Genomic DNA, 17,225 nt, shown 5'->3' with positions numbered 1-17,225 from the left:
TACATTTTGAAATTTTAATATCCAGTTTCTCATGAAAACAACAACTATACCCATAAGAGTTTTTACTTCATTTTTCCTAAAAAATTATGCTTTTAACTTGTCCATGCTTCTTTTTAAAACAAAAATTTCACACCTAATTTTTGTTTTCTAATTCAAAGTCTTCTCATTAATTTACTATATTAGGTAGTTTAAAACTTTTTATTAACTTGTTTCCACGACTTTTTTCACAAAAAGCTAAAGTGTATAGCTTTAGACAAATGCAACTTGAAATAAGTCACCCTTCCTGCATGCAAATAAATACATCTCATATTAAAGTCCTTCATCTTCTAGAGAATTCACTTGTTAGTCTTCACAAATGACTACCTGAAATTTTAAAATTCAACAAAATATCTGAAATGTCCTTTATAATCCTGATACCTGTACTTTGTCTATATTTACTATACTTCTACCTTTAACATCAACATATTTGTAACAATTTGCCTTACTGCAAAGCTTATTTCAAAGACACATCACTCTGGCAAACAAATAAGGTAACCTTTGATAAAATCAGAAAGTTCTGTATCTTATAGTACTTGATTGATAAATCACGATCACCACAAATATACAGGCTGTGTGTTTTTCCATTTTAATGTGAACTGAAAAATTATTATTGTCTTTCCTTGCTTACAGTTTGGTTTCATAAAGTATGCACTCTGGAGCATTAAGATTGATCATTTTATTCCTTTTTTTGGCCTTGAAACTCATAGAAGTAGAGACTATAGCAAACATTAGATCAGGAGCTTATTTTTCACTTTCTTTCAATGTTCACAGACAAAGTCTTAATGTTATTAAACTTGAAGGTCAGTTTCCTCTTGCCATGTAGAATCTGAATGTCCTTGTGGAAGTTACTACCCTAATGGCCCCTGTATTCATCCTACAAAAAGTATGCCTGAGAAAGGAGCTATATCTGCTCTATCACACCTGATACGAACAAAGAGGAGGAAGGGGCAAAGGACATATACAAGGTGGGGCTTGTTTCTTTTATGTTTAAGATTTTAAACAAACAGGCTTCTCTGTCCCTGGAATTCTCCAGGCAAGAATACTGGAGTGGGTAGCCATTCCCTTCTCCAGGGGATCTTTCTGACCCAGGGATCGAACCTAGGTCTCCTGCATTACAGGTGAATTCTTTGCCGTCTGAGCCACCAGGGAAGCCCAAGATTTTATGTGAAAAAAATCCATGAGGTTTGAGCATTTAAGATTTGGGGGAAATATGCTGATTTAATTTAAAGGATAAAACTACTCAAGAAAGTCTAGAACTTTAATACAATGATATGCTAACAAATGATACTACATAATTTCTACTTATGTTGTTTTCCACTGACTTTATAAAAAGCTGTGTTATCCAAAAACATTTTTTCTTCCTAAACAACCATTATTTTAGGTATCCCAGGGTCATATAGGATCAAACTGGTAGAAGAGGAGAGTTGCTGTCTCAAGCTATCATGTTCAAACTATAACACTTTCTTAAACTGTATTTTAAAGTCTGTTTACAACCACACTGACATTTGTGAGGGCATACTCTCAGGAATAGTTACTAAATCACTGTTAAATACTTTGTCTCTTTTATTATGAATTTTATCAGGTAATCTTTATAAAGCATGGAAACAGCCTTGACTAAGGTCATTTACAAATACTTTGTATCTTCCATAAAAGTCTTTGTTCCCCCAACTTGCCAAATAATTGAGAAATGTATTCTGAGGATACATGGATAGAAGTTGACTCTTTTATGAAGGGCAGTTAGAGGGGGGAAAACCTTTATGTCTGATTCTGTGTACATAGTTGTATGGGAAAATGAATACTAGATTATAAAGAGCTCTCATAATAAGAAAAAGATTAAAACATCAATGGAAATAGGCAAGGAATGCAAAAATAGGAATTTACACAGAATTAAAAATAGCCAAAATTTATTAAAAAGACCTATTAAATAAAACCAATTTAATTAGACCAAATTAAAATGTAAGGGTAGTATTTTTTGTCTGACGATTACTAGCAATTAATAAATAATTATTGACTGAATATATGTAGTAAAAAATGTATCCCATCAAATTGGAAAAGACTTTTTAAAATGATATGAATTATTATAGTTGACAGAATATCTAGGTAGTACCAGGTAACTACCAGTTCAAACAAAGGATGTAAAACATCTAGATTTTCCTTCAGCTTATAGTTGTTGGATAAAATTAAGAAGAGAAACACATTTTAGAACAGAATAAACCCATTCTCAACCTATTTGCACTTTAAAAAATAGACAATAATGTTAACATAAATGGCAAGGCAACCTCAACTTAATCTATAAAAGAAAATTAGTTTAAATAACATTTTTTAAAAAACAGGATTTAGAATACAAGAAATCTTACACGGAGATATATACAAATAGGTACTAATCCTCAAATATTACTATCCCTGGTGAGAAAAGCATACAGGAGATAAAAATAGCAAATAGCAATAGCAAATATATAAAAATAGCAAAGAAGCAGATATTCTGACTAAGGTCACTAAGTGGTGGTGGAGTCTGTCCTCCCCCACCAGCCTTGATTCTACGGAACAGTAGAAAACTCTAAGGGGGAGAAAAAAGTACCAATCTATCCTTGTCATATTATTGATACTTCTTAATGTTTGGGGTTCTCTCCCCAAAATTAATTATTTTCTTCCTCTGCAGTTTATCTATGGTGCTCAGAAACCATTGACTTCCTGGAATTTTTATTAAGAATTCCACATTCCTGCCATGTTTTTCAGATACTGTGGCCTCTGCCAATAAATTCTAATAAATTTTCACTTCTTTTCTTTCAATAACATCCTAGAGAATATGATTCAGACTCAAATTAATCACCAATCATGTTAATGGCTCCTAGGAGTTTACTTCCGATACCCTTATTATATTAAATCAAACCTGATAGTGTGCTACATTATTGCTTAGCTGGGTTTTCATAAAAGCACTGGTATTTAATATGATTTATACCTGATTTTCTGTTAATATCTTTGCTTATTGTGTGCTTTATTTTTAAAATAGATATTCTTAGCTAATGACACCCCTTTAAAATATATCATACTTTAAAAATATTTTACAGGAAGCATTTTATAATAAAATGTGTTACTTATAGTCACTTAATAGTGAACAGGAATAAGTTATTTAATTTACAATCAAAATGTTAATATTTTACTTGTTTGGAAAAGTGTGTGTATATATTATGTTTTGTTTATTTAAAAGATCAATTATTTGTCAAGATGATTAGAAAATTTAAAGCACTGTATTTATTTTTCTTTTAAAGCTTTGCAGCAAAGGGGCAGTTCTGGGAAAACCATTTGAAGCATCTGCTGAAGATATAGCTAGTGTGGCAAGTTTCATTGAGACAAAGCTTGTTGCATGCTATCTGCGAATGAGGAAACCCGACCTTGCCCTGAATCATGCACACAGGTAAAATGAAGGGTTAATAACTGCAAGTAAGTACTATCCATGCAAGCAGAGGGTATAATGTGAGCTTGTAGGATTAACTTAGATTCCATTGAAATGTAATCACAAAATTAAACCATCTCTTTATTACTTAATTTACGTTAAGCTAGACAATCATCCTATCCTCGTCATAGAGATCACAAAGGGCATCTCAAAACCTAAGGAAAGAAATAAACCCATAATTAACTATCATAAAGCGGACAAAATAAAAAGGCAGGCAACTGCAGTAGCAAATGACTACAGGAACAAAGGAGGGATCGAATAAAGTTAAGTAAGGGGTGAGAAGGATGAGAAAGATTTCCAAAACTGACTGAGATACAAAGAATGGTAGAAAGAAATTCCAGCTATGAACCATGAGCAAAGACACCAAAGTTTATGGCTTATTTGGTGATAACATAACTGATTCAAAGGATGTTATGAAGGGGCAAGTGCGACAGCTGTCCAAAGGTATGAATCACCTTTTTATCATTGTCCTTAAAGATTTTGTTTATATATTTCTATCCTCTTCAGAACTCTGTGTTAGCTTTTGGTTTCCTAGAATCCTCAAGGTTACCCAGCCCTATCTCTTTTTCTATAAAAATGTCCTCTCCTATGTCTTGTTCCCTAAAGGCCTTGATCTTATCATGGGCAGTATTCAGTTTAATCTACTGCAAAGATAAAGTGATTATGTTACATCTTTTAAATAGCTCTTTTCTTAGAATTATGACGCCTCTATACCTCCTTGCCTAATTTAGAGCAATTTACCTAAAACTTTAGTCTTGTTCATTCTCTGAGCTCATACATCCTGGATTTCTTTTGGACACAAATAACAAAACTAATAACATGAAAACATAATGCCAGTAAGAAACATAACCATCAACTGTATTAAGACTCATTATGTGAGCAGGAGATCTGCCAACGTGCTAAAACTCATTTATAACTCTATATCCACAATGATAGAGAAGTTCCATCAGATGTTCTTAACAGCTCTATGGAGACCTCAAACTTATAGGCTTAAGTTTGACATCAAGGACCTGCTGACAACAAAATCACTTTGTAATTTCTAAGATAACCTGCTGGAAAGAAACTTTTTGCTTTAAATAAACTGCAGAACCTAAACACAGATTCTCTTTGATACCAAAGAAAATTTGACTCTATATTTTCTGGAAACACCTTATGCAACCATAGTTTCCAAACCCAATATCAGGACATATGGTTACATTGGAAGAATTTCATTTCATTTCCATTTGAAAGGGCCAATATTGGAAATGTAATGTATACTTCAGTATGTTAAAATATTGGAATTTCTGAGCCACTTAGGTGACTTGTAAGCATAATAAAATATTTGAAATTGGGAATAGCCCAGAAAAGCTACAGGCATATGTAAACAATAATGAATTGAGATGCACCTGAAAGTAATTATTTATCACCTTGTCCATGGTTTTCACTACACATATAAAGTGCCTTTAACATTGCCTACATATTAATCAAAATGTCTCCTGGATATTAGAATGGTTTGATGGATTTTCAAATCATTTTTATAATCATAAAAAAATTTTAAATGGCATGATCATGCCAAAATTCAATTCAGTTTATAAAAATAACTTAATGAACATTAATCAAAATAGTACTATAAGAAACAATAAAATGCTATGGTTCCTAAGGATGCAAGGATTAATTTCAATAGGTTCACTATTTAGACTTTGAAACTTTTGTTTTAAAACTAAGAGTGCCCTTTCAAGTCCTTGAAAATTACTGAGGGGAGGGTATACAATATAAAGATGAAAAGTAAAATGATCTTCCCTATTATGCTAGGATTAACTTCTGTATCCTTTTTATTCTATTGTAAAATAATTTGTGCTTCTAAGTTGAACATTAACTAAGAAATGGAAATCAATAGAGGTTAAATAGTGAATTCATACAATTAATTATGCACTAAGTGAAATAAATCATTTTTCTAGGCTTGTCATATTGCAGAACTACAGAAATCAGTACATATGATTCTAATATTAAAATGTTTTTAAAGATCTCAGATTTTTAAAATAGAATCTGAAACATAAATATATTTCTCAAAATAAATAATCAGGATATTCAGTGTATAAATAGCTTATAACCATTAGTTATACACTGAATGTAGAATCTTTCTTTTGTATTATTACCACACTGTGATGGTTGATACTAATCATGGATCAAAATTAAAAGATTCCTTTTGCATTTATTTGCATTCCTGAAGCATCCTTTCTTTAATTTTATGTAAATTGTGAGGCCTACTGCATATCTTTAGATGTGTTAATACAGAAATTAGCTTGAAAACCATCACGTAGTTTTGCTTTTGATAAAAATAAGTGCATATTGTTTTGTCATGTAGAAGACTACAAGAACCATAACTGTATGGTTTTAGGGTCAACAAAGATACATTTTGAAATTAATTAGCTGAGTATTGCCATTTAAAATATGCTAATAAGTAATACAAAGGCTTTGAAAAAAAGTGGAAGTGTTTGTCATTCAGTCATGTCCAACCCTTTGTGACCTCAAGGACTGTAGCTTGCCATGTTCCTCTGTCCATGGGATTTCCCAGGCAAGAATACCAAAGCAGGTTACAATTCCCTTCTCCAGGTGATCTTCTCCACCAGGGATTGAACCCTGGTCTCCTTCATTGCAGGCAGATTCTTTTACCGTCTGAGACACAGGGAAGACAACAAAGGCTTTAGAAACAACTATTAGCAAGTTTTTCTTTTTTAAATAACATATGCAAAGCACCATATTTCGATGTCATTTTTTTTTTTTAACTTCAAACCAAAGTAATGCCTACACTCGCCAATCGAACATATCAACTCTGCTCACTTCATCAAACTACTGTCATTGTTTGTCAGTGGTGTCTTGATCATTCCTGAGACTGATTTCTAATTACTGCTATCTTATCAAGAATGGAAATCCTGCTATAACTCTTTCTTCTCATATAATTATATGTTGATGTGTATAATTCTAAAGATTCTAATAATACATATCACCTTTTTTGCCTATTTCCCATCTTTCGACTGATATTGTTTATGCTGTAGAATTTTTTTTTTTTGGCCTTTTTAAAAAATTATTTTTTTATTGAAGGATAATTACAGAATTTTATTGTTTTCTGTCAAACCTCATATAAATCAGCCATAGGTATACATATATCTCATCCCTTTTGAACTTCCCTCCCATCTCTTTCCCCATCCCACCCCTCTAGGTTGATACAGAGCCCCCATTTGAGTTTCCTTAGCCATACTATGCTGTAGAATTTTGATGCCACTAGGTGGCAGACAAGATGAAGTCGAAAATAGCAAAATGTAGAAAAAAGCCTCTTTTCAAAATTGTTTTATAATTCTCTCATCTATGTTCATTCATTCAACAAATATTTATTGAATGCTAACCAAGAGCCTGTGCTAGGCAGTGGGGTAGCAGTTGTAAACAGGATTGTGTTCTTTGTACACATTAGAAGAGGTAGCAAAGTTTAAAAAACAAGTATCAATAAATATGAGAAAAAAGAGTGTGATAAATGCAACAAAGATAGTAAATATAATTTCACATTGCAGAAGCAGCATCATTTATTAAATCAGATTCATGGAGTCTGAATCTGACTGCCCAGGTTTTAAATGTGATTCCCCTACTCACCAGTTCATCTGAGTTTAATTCTCCATAAAATTGGGTTATAATAACTGTACCTACTTCACAAACTACATCCCACAAGGTTTTGTGAAAATTAAACAGAAACCTATGGATTCTTTATTCCAGCCACGACAGAGTTACTGGTATAAAAGGACCTGCCTTCCTGCTATAAATAAGTATAAAACTAGGCAAAATATATGAAACAATTCTTTTTAGGCACTGGAAAACGGTCACAGCAGGACTTTGATCCTTGAGAGAAGGGTAGTATACACGGTGGCTACCATGGTTTTCCTGACCAAACTCAGGGAATTAAACTTCAATCTCAATGAGCTGAGGAAGCAGAAATTAGAATATCAGTTCAGTTCAGTCACTCGGTCCTGTTCGACTCTTTTCAACCCCATGGACTGCAGCACGCCAGGCTTCCCTGACCGTCACCAACTTCTGGAGCTTGCTCAACTCATGTCCATCGAGTCCGTGATGCCATCCAACCATCTCATCCTCTGTTATCCCCTTCTCCTCCTGCCTTCAAATTTTCCCTGCATCAGCGTCTTTTCCAGTGAGTCAGTTCTTCACATCAAGTGCAAAACTCCAAAGTATTGGAGTTTCAGCTTCAGCATCAGTCTTTCCAATGAATATTTAGGATTGATTTCCTTTAGGATTGACTGGTTGGATCTCCTTGCAGTACAAGAGACTCTCAAGAGTCTTCTCCAACACCACAGTTCAAAAGCATCAATTTCGTGCTCAGGTTTCTTTATAGTCCAACTTTCACATCCATACATGACTACTGGAAAAACCATAGCTTTGATGAGATGGACCTTTGTCTGCAAAGTGATGTCTCTGGTTTTTAGTATGCTGTCTAGGTTAGTCATAGCTTTTCTTCCAAGGAGCAAGTGTCTTTTATTTTCATGGCTGCAGTAACCATCTGTAGTGACTTTGAAGCCCAAGAAAACAAAGTATCTTAGAATATCAGATATTAGAATATCAGGCTTCTAAAAAGCCCTGTAATTTACAGAGCAGGTGACTGAAGGAGAAATAGATATGTGAGGGGGTTGCAGGTAGAAGACTGCATGAGGATTTGCTGCAGGTTCTTGACCAATATGAAAAGTAAGACTTCATGTAGCAGAGACTGCCTGCTGCAGGACCAAGTAATAAGTGAAAATACCAGAGGACCTGCAATGATAGGAGATACTGAAGAACCAGTGTTAAGAGAGCTCACTGAGTACCTCAGGCATTCAGCTAAAATTCCTGAAAGACAATGCTTTAAGACTTAGGACCATGACCTCCAGAAAGAATCATACCTTAGAATCAAGCTCAAAGGCAAAATTGACCTATCTGAAAAACCACACCTGACAAGAACAAGAGTATTTGCCACTTAACTGCCTGATAAGAAAAAAATTCTACAGGTTTGCAGTGATGATGTCATAGTCTCAATTCCTTAGAAAGTTTTATCCAAAATGTTTAGCATAAAACTAAAAATTACTACACATTCAAAGAAATAGGAAAATGAGACTCATATTTAAGAAAATAAATAGTCCATAGAATCAGACCCCAAGATGACCCACATGTTGGAACTGGTAGCTGCTAAGCTGCTAAGTCGCTTCAGTCGTGTCCAACTCTGTGCGACCCTATAGATGGCAGCCCACCAGGCTCTGCCGTCCCTGGGATTCTCCAGGCAAGAACACTGGGTGGGTTGCCATTTCCTTCTCCAATGCATGAAAGTGAAAAGTCAAAGCTAAGCTGCTCAGTCGTGCCGACTCTTAGCAACCTCATTGACTGCAGCCTATCAGGCTCCTCCGTCCATGGGATTTTCCAGGCAAGAGTACTGGAGTGGGTTGCCATTGCCTTCTCCAAATTGGTAGAAAAAGATTTTAAAGAAGCTGTAAAAAATAGGTTCAAGGATCTTGAGGCAAAGATGGCCATAATAAGTGAAGAATTGAGAATCTCAACACACACAAAAATAGAAACTATAGAAAAGAAACAAATGGAGATTTTACCATGGATTAATGAACTATTAATATCTAAAATAAAAATATACAGATTGACTTTAACATCAGATTGAAGATTTAGTACTAAAGAAAGGTTTAGTGAACTTGAAGACAAATCAATAGCAATTACCCAATATGAACACACAGTATCATTTAAGATATTTTAAAAAATTAACTAACGCTTCAGTGACTTATTCTCAAACACAGTAACAAGTCATCTACCTACATGGTTTTTCCAGTAGTCATGTATGGATGTGAGAGTTGGACTATAAACCTGAGAGCCAAAGAATTTTGAACTGTGGTGTTGGAGAAGAGTCTTGAGAGTCTCCTGACTGCAAGGAGATCCAACCAGTCCATCCTAAAGGAAATCAGTCCTGAATATTCATTGGAAGGATTGATGCTGAAGCTGAAACTCCAATACTTTGATTACCTGATGTGAAGAACTGACTCACTGGAAAAGACCCTGATACTGGCAAATATTGAAGGCAGGAGGAGAAGGGTATGACAGAGGATGAGATGGTTGGATGGCATCACTGACTCAATGGACATGAATTTCTGGAAGCTATAGGAGTTGGTGACAGACAGGGAAGCCTGGCGTGCTGCAGGCCATGGGGTAGTAAAAGAGTCAGACACAACTGAGCGACTGAAATGAACTGAACTGAACTGAGCTACATGTAACTGTTTCAAAGAGAAAAGAGAGAGGAAAGGGCATTAAAAAGTAGTTATTGGAATTTTTCCAAATTTGGTTTAAAAAAGAGTAAGACACATTTAGCCCCAACTAAAATAAATATAAACAGAACCATATCTAGGAACATCAGAGTTTTGAAAACCCAAGATGGAGAGAAAATATTAAAGGCAGACAAAGGATAACAACACATTATTCACAAAGGACAATGATACAAATAACAGGTAACATTTAATCAGAAATATGGAGGCCAAAATACAATAAAAGAGGAAGCTTAAAGTGCTGAAAGAAAAATGATGTCAAATCAGAATTCAACAAAAAAAATTCTTCAAAATGAGAGTGAGATAAGAACATTTTTATATAAAAGTTTAAAAATTAATGGAGCAGATCTTCACTTTGAAAAATGGTAAGGCATAAGCTGAAATAAATGACAGTAGATTTAAATTTAGATCTACAAAAGGGAATGAAAGCACCAGGAAGTATAAATAAATGAGTAAATTTAAACAATATTTTTCTTCTCAAAATTTATTTAAACATGAATGACTATTTAAGGGAGAAAACAGCATTTTATTATATTATCTAGAGTAAAATTAATAAATAGTAAGATTACATATTTTGATGTGAGATATTTGACTATAATATCACAAAAACCTATGGGAGGAGGCACAAATGGAATTTAAGTACTAAAGTATTTTGTTTTTGTTTCTTTTTTTACATGAGGTAATAATAGTAACTTTTTATAAGAGTTAACAACAGTATTAACTCTTAAGACACTTGGGTTAAGTCAAAAATGCATGTTATAATCCCTAGAGTATCATTAAAAATATTAAAAGTATAGCTAGGAAACCAATAATGAACTAAGATTATATACTAAACAATATTTAATAAATTGAAAATAAGTCAAGAAAAGAGGAAAAGAAAAACAAATAATGAATTAAACAATAGAAGATAACATCAATACTCTAAGGTTAAACCAAATCATTAGTAATTACATTAAACATATTAAACCAATTGACTAAACATTCCAATTCAGCTCAATTCAGTTCAGTCACTCAGTCATGTCTGGTTCTTTGTGACCCCATATACTGCAGCACTCCAGGCCTCTCTGTCCATCACCAACTCCTGGAGTTTACTCAAACTCATGTCCTTTGAGTCAGTGATGCCATCCAACCATCTCATCCTCTGTTTTCCCCTTCTTGTGCCTTCAGTCTTTCCCAGCATCAGGATCTTTTCAAATGAGTCAGTTCTTTGCATCAGGTGACCAAAGTATTGGAGTTTCAGCTTCAGCATCCAATGAATATTCAGGATTGATTTCCTTTAGGATGGAATGGTTGGATCTCCTTGCAGTCCAGGAGACTCTGAAGACTCTTCTCCAACACCACAGTTTAAAAGTATTGATTCTTTGGCACTCAGATTTCTTTATAATCCAACTTTCACATCCATACATGACTACCACAAAAACCATAGCTTTGACTAGACGGACCTTTGTTGACAAAGTAATGTCTCTGCTTTTTAATATGCTGTCTAGATTGGTCATAGCTTTTCTTCCAAGGAGCAACTGTCTTTTAATTTCATGGCTGCAGTCACCATCTGCAGTAACTTTGGACCCCCCAAAAATAAAATCTGTCACTGTTTTCCACTGTTTCCCCATCTATTTGCCATGAAGAGATGGAACCAGATGCCATGACTTAGTTTTCTGAATGTTGATTTTTAAGCCAACTTTTTCACTCTCCTCTTTCACTTTCATCAAGAGGGTCTTTAGTTCTTCTTCACTTTCTGCCATAAGGTTGGTGTCATCTGCATATCTGAGGTTATTGATATTTCTCCTGGCAATCTTGTATTTCATCCAGTCCAGCATTTTATCATGATGTACTCTGCATATAAGTTAAATAAGCAGGGTGACAATATACAGCCTTGACGTACTCCTTTCCCAATTTGGAACCAGTGTGTTGTTCCATGTCCAGTTCTAACTGTTGCTTCTTGACCTGCATACAGATTTCTCAGGAGGCAGGTCAGGTGGTCTTGTATTCCCATCTCTTCAAGAATTTTACACAGTTTGTGGTGATGCACACAGTCAAATGTTTTTGCATAGTCAATAAAGCAGAAATAGATGTTTTTTTGGAACTCTCCCACTTTTTCAATGATCTAATGGATGTTGGCAATTTGATCTCTGGTTCCTCTGCCTTTTCTAAAACCAGCTTGAACATCTGGAAGTTCACAGTTCACGTGAACCGTGCTGAAGCCTGGCTTGGAGAATTTTGAGCATTACTTTACTAGCATGTGAGATGAGTGCAATTGTGTGGTAGTTTGAACATTCTTTGGCATTGCCTCTCTTTGGGATTGGAATGAAAACTGACCTTTTCCAGTCCTGTGGCCACTGCTGAGTTTTCCAAATTTGCTGGCATATTGAGTGCAGCACTTTCACAGCATCATCTTTCAGGATTTGAAATAGCTCAACTGGAATTCCATCACCTCCACATGCTTTGTTTATAGTGATGCTTCCTAAGGCCCACTTGACTTCGAATTCCAAGATGCCTGGCTCTAGGTGAGTGATCACACCATCATGATTATCTGGGTCGTGAAGATCTTTTTGGTATAGTTCTTCTGTGTATTCTTGCCACCTCTTCTTAATATCTTCTGCTTCTGTTAGATCCATACCATTTCTGTCCTTTATTGAGCCCATCTTTGCATGAAATGTTCCCTTGGTATCTCTAATTTTCTTGAAGAGATCTCTAGTCTTTCCCATTCTATTGTCTTCCTCTATTTCTTTGCATTGATCAAAGGCAGATATTGTCAGTCTAGATTAAATTAGAAGATTCAACTGTGTGCTATCTATAAAAAGACATAAAGATGATATGACATACAGTAAATATATAAACCTCTCTTTATGTCAGGCTTAGCTATGTTAATATCAGACAAAGTAGATCTCAGGAAAAGATATTATTACCAAAAATAAAAATAAGGCTCTGTAAAATTTTGAATATTTGAAATCTGACAGAGTTTGTTTTCTTACTATAATGAAATTAAATTAGAAATCATTAACAGTAAGATATTTAGAAAAATCCCTCCAAATACTTGGAAATTAAACAGTACACCTCTAAAGAACACATCACTCAAACTATAAAATAACAAAGAAATCAATTTGAATTTCTGCTTTATCCCTTATAGCTTTGACTTTCACAACTAACTTAACTTCTCTTTGCCTTGGTTTTTTTATCTTTAAATCTAAGTAAAATAATTTTTGAAGTCATTCCTAAATCTTAAAATGTCAGATATGTATTTTGTCTCAATCCCACCACCAATAACAAATGCAGATTATTTTCAATGGTAATAGTAATAAACTCTATATATGCATAGAGGAGACTTTGTGTGTGTGTGTGTGTGTGTGTGTGTGTGTGTGTAGCAGAGTTTTATTAAAGTGAAAAGGGACAGAGACTTCTGACATAGACATCAGAAGGGGGACGGAGAGTGCCCCCCTCGCTAGTGTTAGTAAGGGAGTTATACACTTTTTAAATTAGTTATTCAGTTCAGTTCAGTTGCTCAGTCGTGTCTGACTCTGCGACCCCATGGACTGCAGTATGCCAGGCCTCTCTGTCCATCACCAACTCCCAGAGTTTACTCAAACTCATGTCCATTGACATGAGTTATTACAATAAATCAAAAGAATATCTCAAGGTTGTAAAGATCTTACCAGACCCACTCCTATAATTTACATTTTAAGATAACAGGATTAGCCAGAAGGTTTTCAGGAAGGAGAAACTGTCCTCAAGCAGGAATCATTGTTGTTATATACTGCCTGGTACAGAGTTTAAACCGAGTTGTTTGTTGTGTGATTTCAGTTCTGGGCTTAAAGAAAAAATCCCTTTTATGTGACTAAGGAATGTAGAGGGGAAAAAAAAAAAAGTTTGTCCTTTCCTCCTCCTTGAGATCCCCAGACTCCTATCTCCGCTTCAAGAGCCCCAGACCCCTTTCTCCTCCTCAGAGACCCCAGATTTATCAACCTGCCTAGGAATTGACTCTTTCATTCACCCTTTTCTTTTAGGAGAATTATGTTGCCAAAGGAAAGGGGCATCATTTTCATTCCATAACCTCTTCCTGCTGTGATGGGGCACGATCCCTAAATTTTTGAGGCAACATATTCTCCTAACCCTCATATGGAGGGCCTCTGATCCTGGGGCCCCAAGTAATAGTTGGAGGAGGCTATGGCACTTGTAGGAGCCTGGACAATCATTTGTAACTGAAAAGCTTTCAGATGGTTAGAAACAAATGCAGTTACACAGTTACAGATGCAGGGAGCAAATGGTAAAAACAGAACAATCAGAATTATTATGATTAAGATAGTTTTCCACCATGGGCAGCTAGTTAACATTACCCAAAGTGAGGTGACTGAGGCTTCCGGAGAATCCATAGCCTGAATCATCTTGTTCATGTGTTTAGTAACATGAGTAAAATTAGTACTCATATTAGGTATGGATAATGGCAGAAGTTCCTCCTTGTGCAGCAGTTAGAATATCTAATATTGTGTGTGTGTGTGAGTGTGAAGTCGCTCAGTCGTGTCCAACTCTGCGATCTGTTTTGTAAAACCACCTAATTTGTATTTGTTCAGCATTAAGAGCTGAAAATTAATCAGAGCATCAACTCGTAGCATAACCCAGAGAGGGAACGAATATTGTAGCCAGATAATTATACCAGTGAAATACAGATCTTGCCCAACGAGTTTCAAGTGTGGCAGATTAGTAGGCTTCTCTGGAAGTTCTGAAAGTATGAAGCCATGAGTAAAAGTTAGACCTAGGGTGCATCTTCCTATCCAGGGGGAAGCCACACCCATAGGTAAGAGTCACATACACAGTAGGTCTCATTTGGAGCAAACCAGTGTGACTAAGGGATCCAGTCCCAATCAGCCCCTGGCCAGGCAAAAGGAGGACATAAACTGGGATTGGAAAACACAGGCATGATTGTATTGTATATTTCTCGAGGCAAAAATCCCAGTTGTTTCCAATCATTATAATTCTGTTGTCAGCTAACTTCTGGGGATGGCCCTATTTGTTCCCAGTATATGGGAACATTAGATACCAGGTGTCTCTTTTTAGGAGTTAGCCATATGACCTCATCCCATATTTGATAAACATCAGGTAGAAAACCACCAGATCTAGACCCATTTACCTTATTATGTTCAGCAAAATAGTCATTATACAAAGTTAAAATATAAAAATTAAAAGTTACATTATGTCCATAGTTACATCAGTCCATCTTAGGATTGTTAGATGTCATCAGATCAAGAAGAGGTGTCACATATGATTGTTGTTGGTGAAGGTATTCTCAGAGTTGAAGAAAGTCCTTTCCTTGAAGTGGAGAAACCCACTGTGGGAAGTCTTCAGTTGATGAGGGGAGTGCTCTGCAGACCCAGAAATTAAACCAATTGTGGAATGCAGCGTAGGAATGAGTCCAGGACAGAAATGCGCTGTCTTGAGGCAGACTCAGGACTTTACGAGTCAGCAGAAGCAAGCCCACCTAGATTCTTAGGTCCATCTTGGTTCCTGGCTCAAAGAGCAGCTTGTTTGACTCAAAGGCTGGGTCAGGAGTTAATCTCCCAGTAATGTCTGTTGAAAAGCTAAAAGCTGAGTCACATAGTTAATTTTAAGGCTTCAGGATCTATGATAATATCTGTGCACAAAAACAGTCTGTCATAGAGACAGTCCCTTCTTCTTAGGGGCAGTTTGAGCCCTTATTAAAGCTACGGGTAAGACTTTAAACCAAGTGTCTTGTGTCTCCTGAGTTAGCTTATGCAGATGTCTCTTTTATTTTATTTTATTTTTAAACTTTACAATATTGTATTGGTTTTGCCAAATATTGAAATGAATCCACCACAGGTATACATGTGTTCCCCATCCTGAACCCTCCTCTCTCCTGATACCATCACTCTGGGTCGTCCCAGTGCACCAGCCCCAAGCATCCAGTATCGTGCATCGAACCTGGACTGGCGACTTGTTTCATATATGATATTATACATGTTTCAATGCCATTCTCCCAAATCATCCCACTCTCTTCCTCTCCCACAGAGTCCAAAAGACTGTTCTACACATCAGTGTCTCTTTTGCTGTCTCGTATACAGGGTTAATAATGTCATTAGCTTTTTTCTACCTTTTCCAAAGATTGGAGTCTCCAGGAACAGTGTAAGTGATATTCTATTCCTAGAGCTTTTGACACCCCTTGAGTTACAGCAGCTTTAAAGGTGGAGCCATTGTCACTCTGGAGCCTCCGCAGCAGCCCAAACCTGGGAATAATTTCATGGATTAAAATTTTTATAACTTCCTTAGCCTGTTCACTATGGCAGGGAAAGGCTTCAATCCATCCAGTAAAAGTGTCTACCCAGACCTGTAAGCAAGAAAATCCATTTGTTTTTGGCATATGAGTAAAAGGAACCATAGCCTCATTTATTTTCATAAATCTTGAACTAGTCTCCATTTATCATTTGACTTTCTTACACCCAAAATAGGAGTGTTGCATGGACTATTACAGGGAATTAATAGCCCCTGCTCCTTTAAATTTTAAATGATGGGTTTTAACCCTTCCTTAACACCTATGCCCCAACCAGTAACGCTGAAGAAGCTGAAGTTGAACGGTTCTATGAAGACCTACAAGACCTTTCAGAACTAACACCCAAAATAGATGTCCTTTTCATTATAGGGGACTGGAATGCAAAAGTAGGAAGTCAAGAAACACCTGGAGTAACAGGCAAATTTGGCCTTGGAATATGGAATGAAGCAGGGCAAAGATTAATAGAGTTTTGCCAAGAAAATGCACTGGTCATAGCAAATACCCTCTTCCAACAACACAAGAGAAGACTCTACATATGGACGTCACCAGATGGTCAACACCAAAATCAGATTGATTATATTCTTTGCAGCCAAAGATGGAGAAGCTCTATATAGTCAACAAAAAAAAGACCAGGAGTTGACTGTGGCTCAGATCATGAACTCCTTATTACCAAATTCAGACTTAAATTGAAGAAAGTAGGGAAAACCACTAGACGATTCAGGTATGACCTAAATCAAATCCTTTATGACTCTACAGTAGAGTGAGAAATAGATTTAAGGGCCTAGATCTGATAGATAGAGTGCCTCATGAACTATGAAATGAGGTTCGTGACATTGTACAGGAGACAGGGATCAAGACCATTCCCATGGAAAAGAAATGCAAAAAAGCGAAACGGCTGTCTGGGGAGGCCTTACAAATAGCTGTGAAAAGAAGAGAAGCAAAAAGCAAAGGAGAAAAGGAAAGATAAAAGCATCTGAATGCAGAGTTCCAAAGAATAGCAAGAAGAGATAAGAAAGCCTTTCTCTTTCTTATCTGTGATCAATGCAAAGAAATAGAGGAAAACAACAGAATGGGAAAGACTAGAGATCTCTTCAAGAAAATTAGAGATACCAAGAGGACATTTCAT

General features: G+C 35.9%; 1 protein-coding gene across 1 annotated transcript in view; it reads left to right on the top strand.

Moving 5' to 3' along the window:
* Positions 1–17,225, top strand: part of LOC104989844 (spermatogenesis-associated protein 16-like) — a 135,252-nt gene that overhangs the window by 71,125 nt on the left and 46,902 nt on the right. The window contains exon 3 of the mRNA XM_010841635.1: positions 3,309–3,454. Within this exon, the coding sequence (XP_010839937.1) occupies positions 3,309–3,454 (146 nt within the window). The remainder of the gene's footprint in view (positions 1–3,308; positions 3,455–17,225) is intronic.

The sequence above is a fragment of the Bison bison genome, unplaced genomic scaffold, assembly GCF_000754665.1.
Source record: "Bison bison bison isolate TAMUID 2011002044 unplaced genomic scaffold, Bison_UMD1.0 scf7180017864164, whole genome shotgun sequence".
In the NCBI taxonomy this organism is placed as follows: domain Eukaryota; kingdom Metazoa; phylum Chordata; class Mammalia; order Artiodactyla; family Bovidae; genus Bison; species Bison bison.
This window is presented reverse-complemented; position numbering and strand designations above follow the sequence as displayed.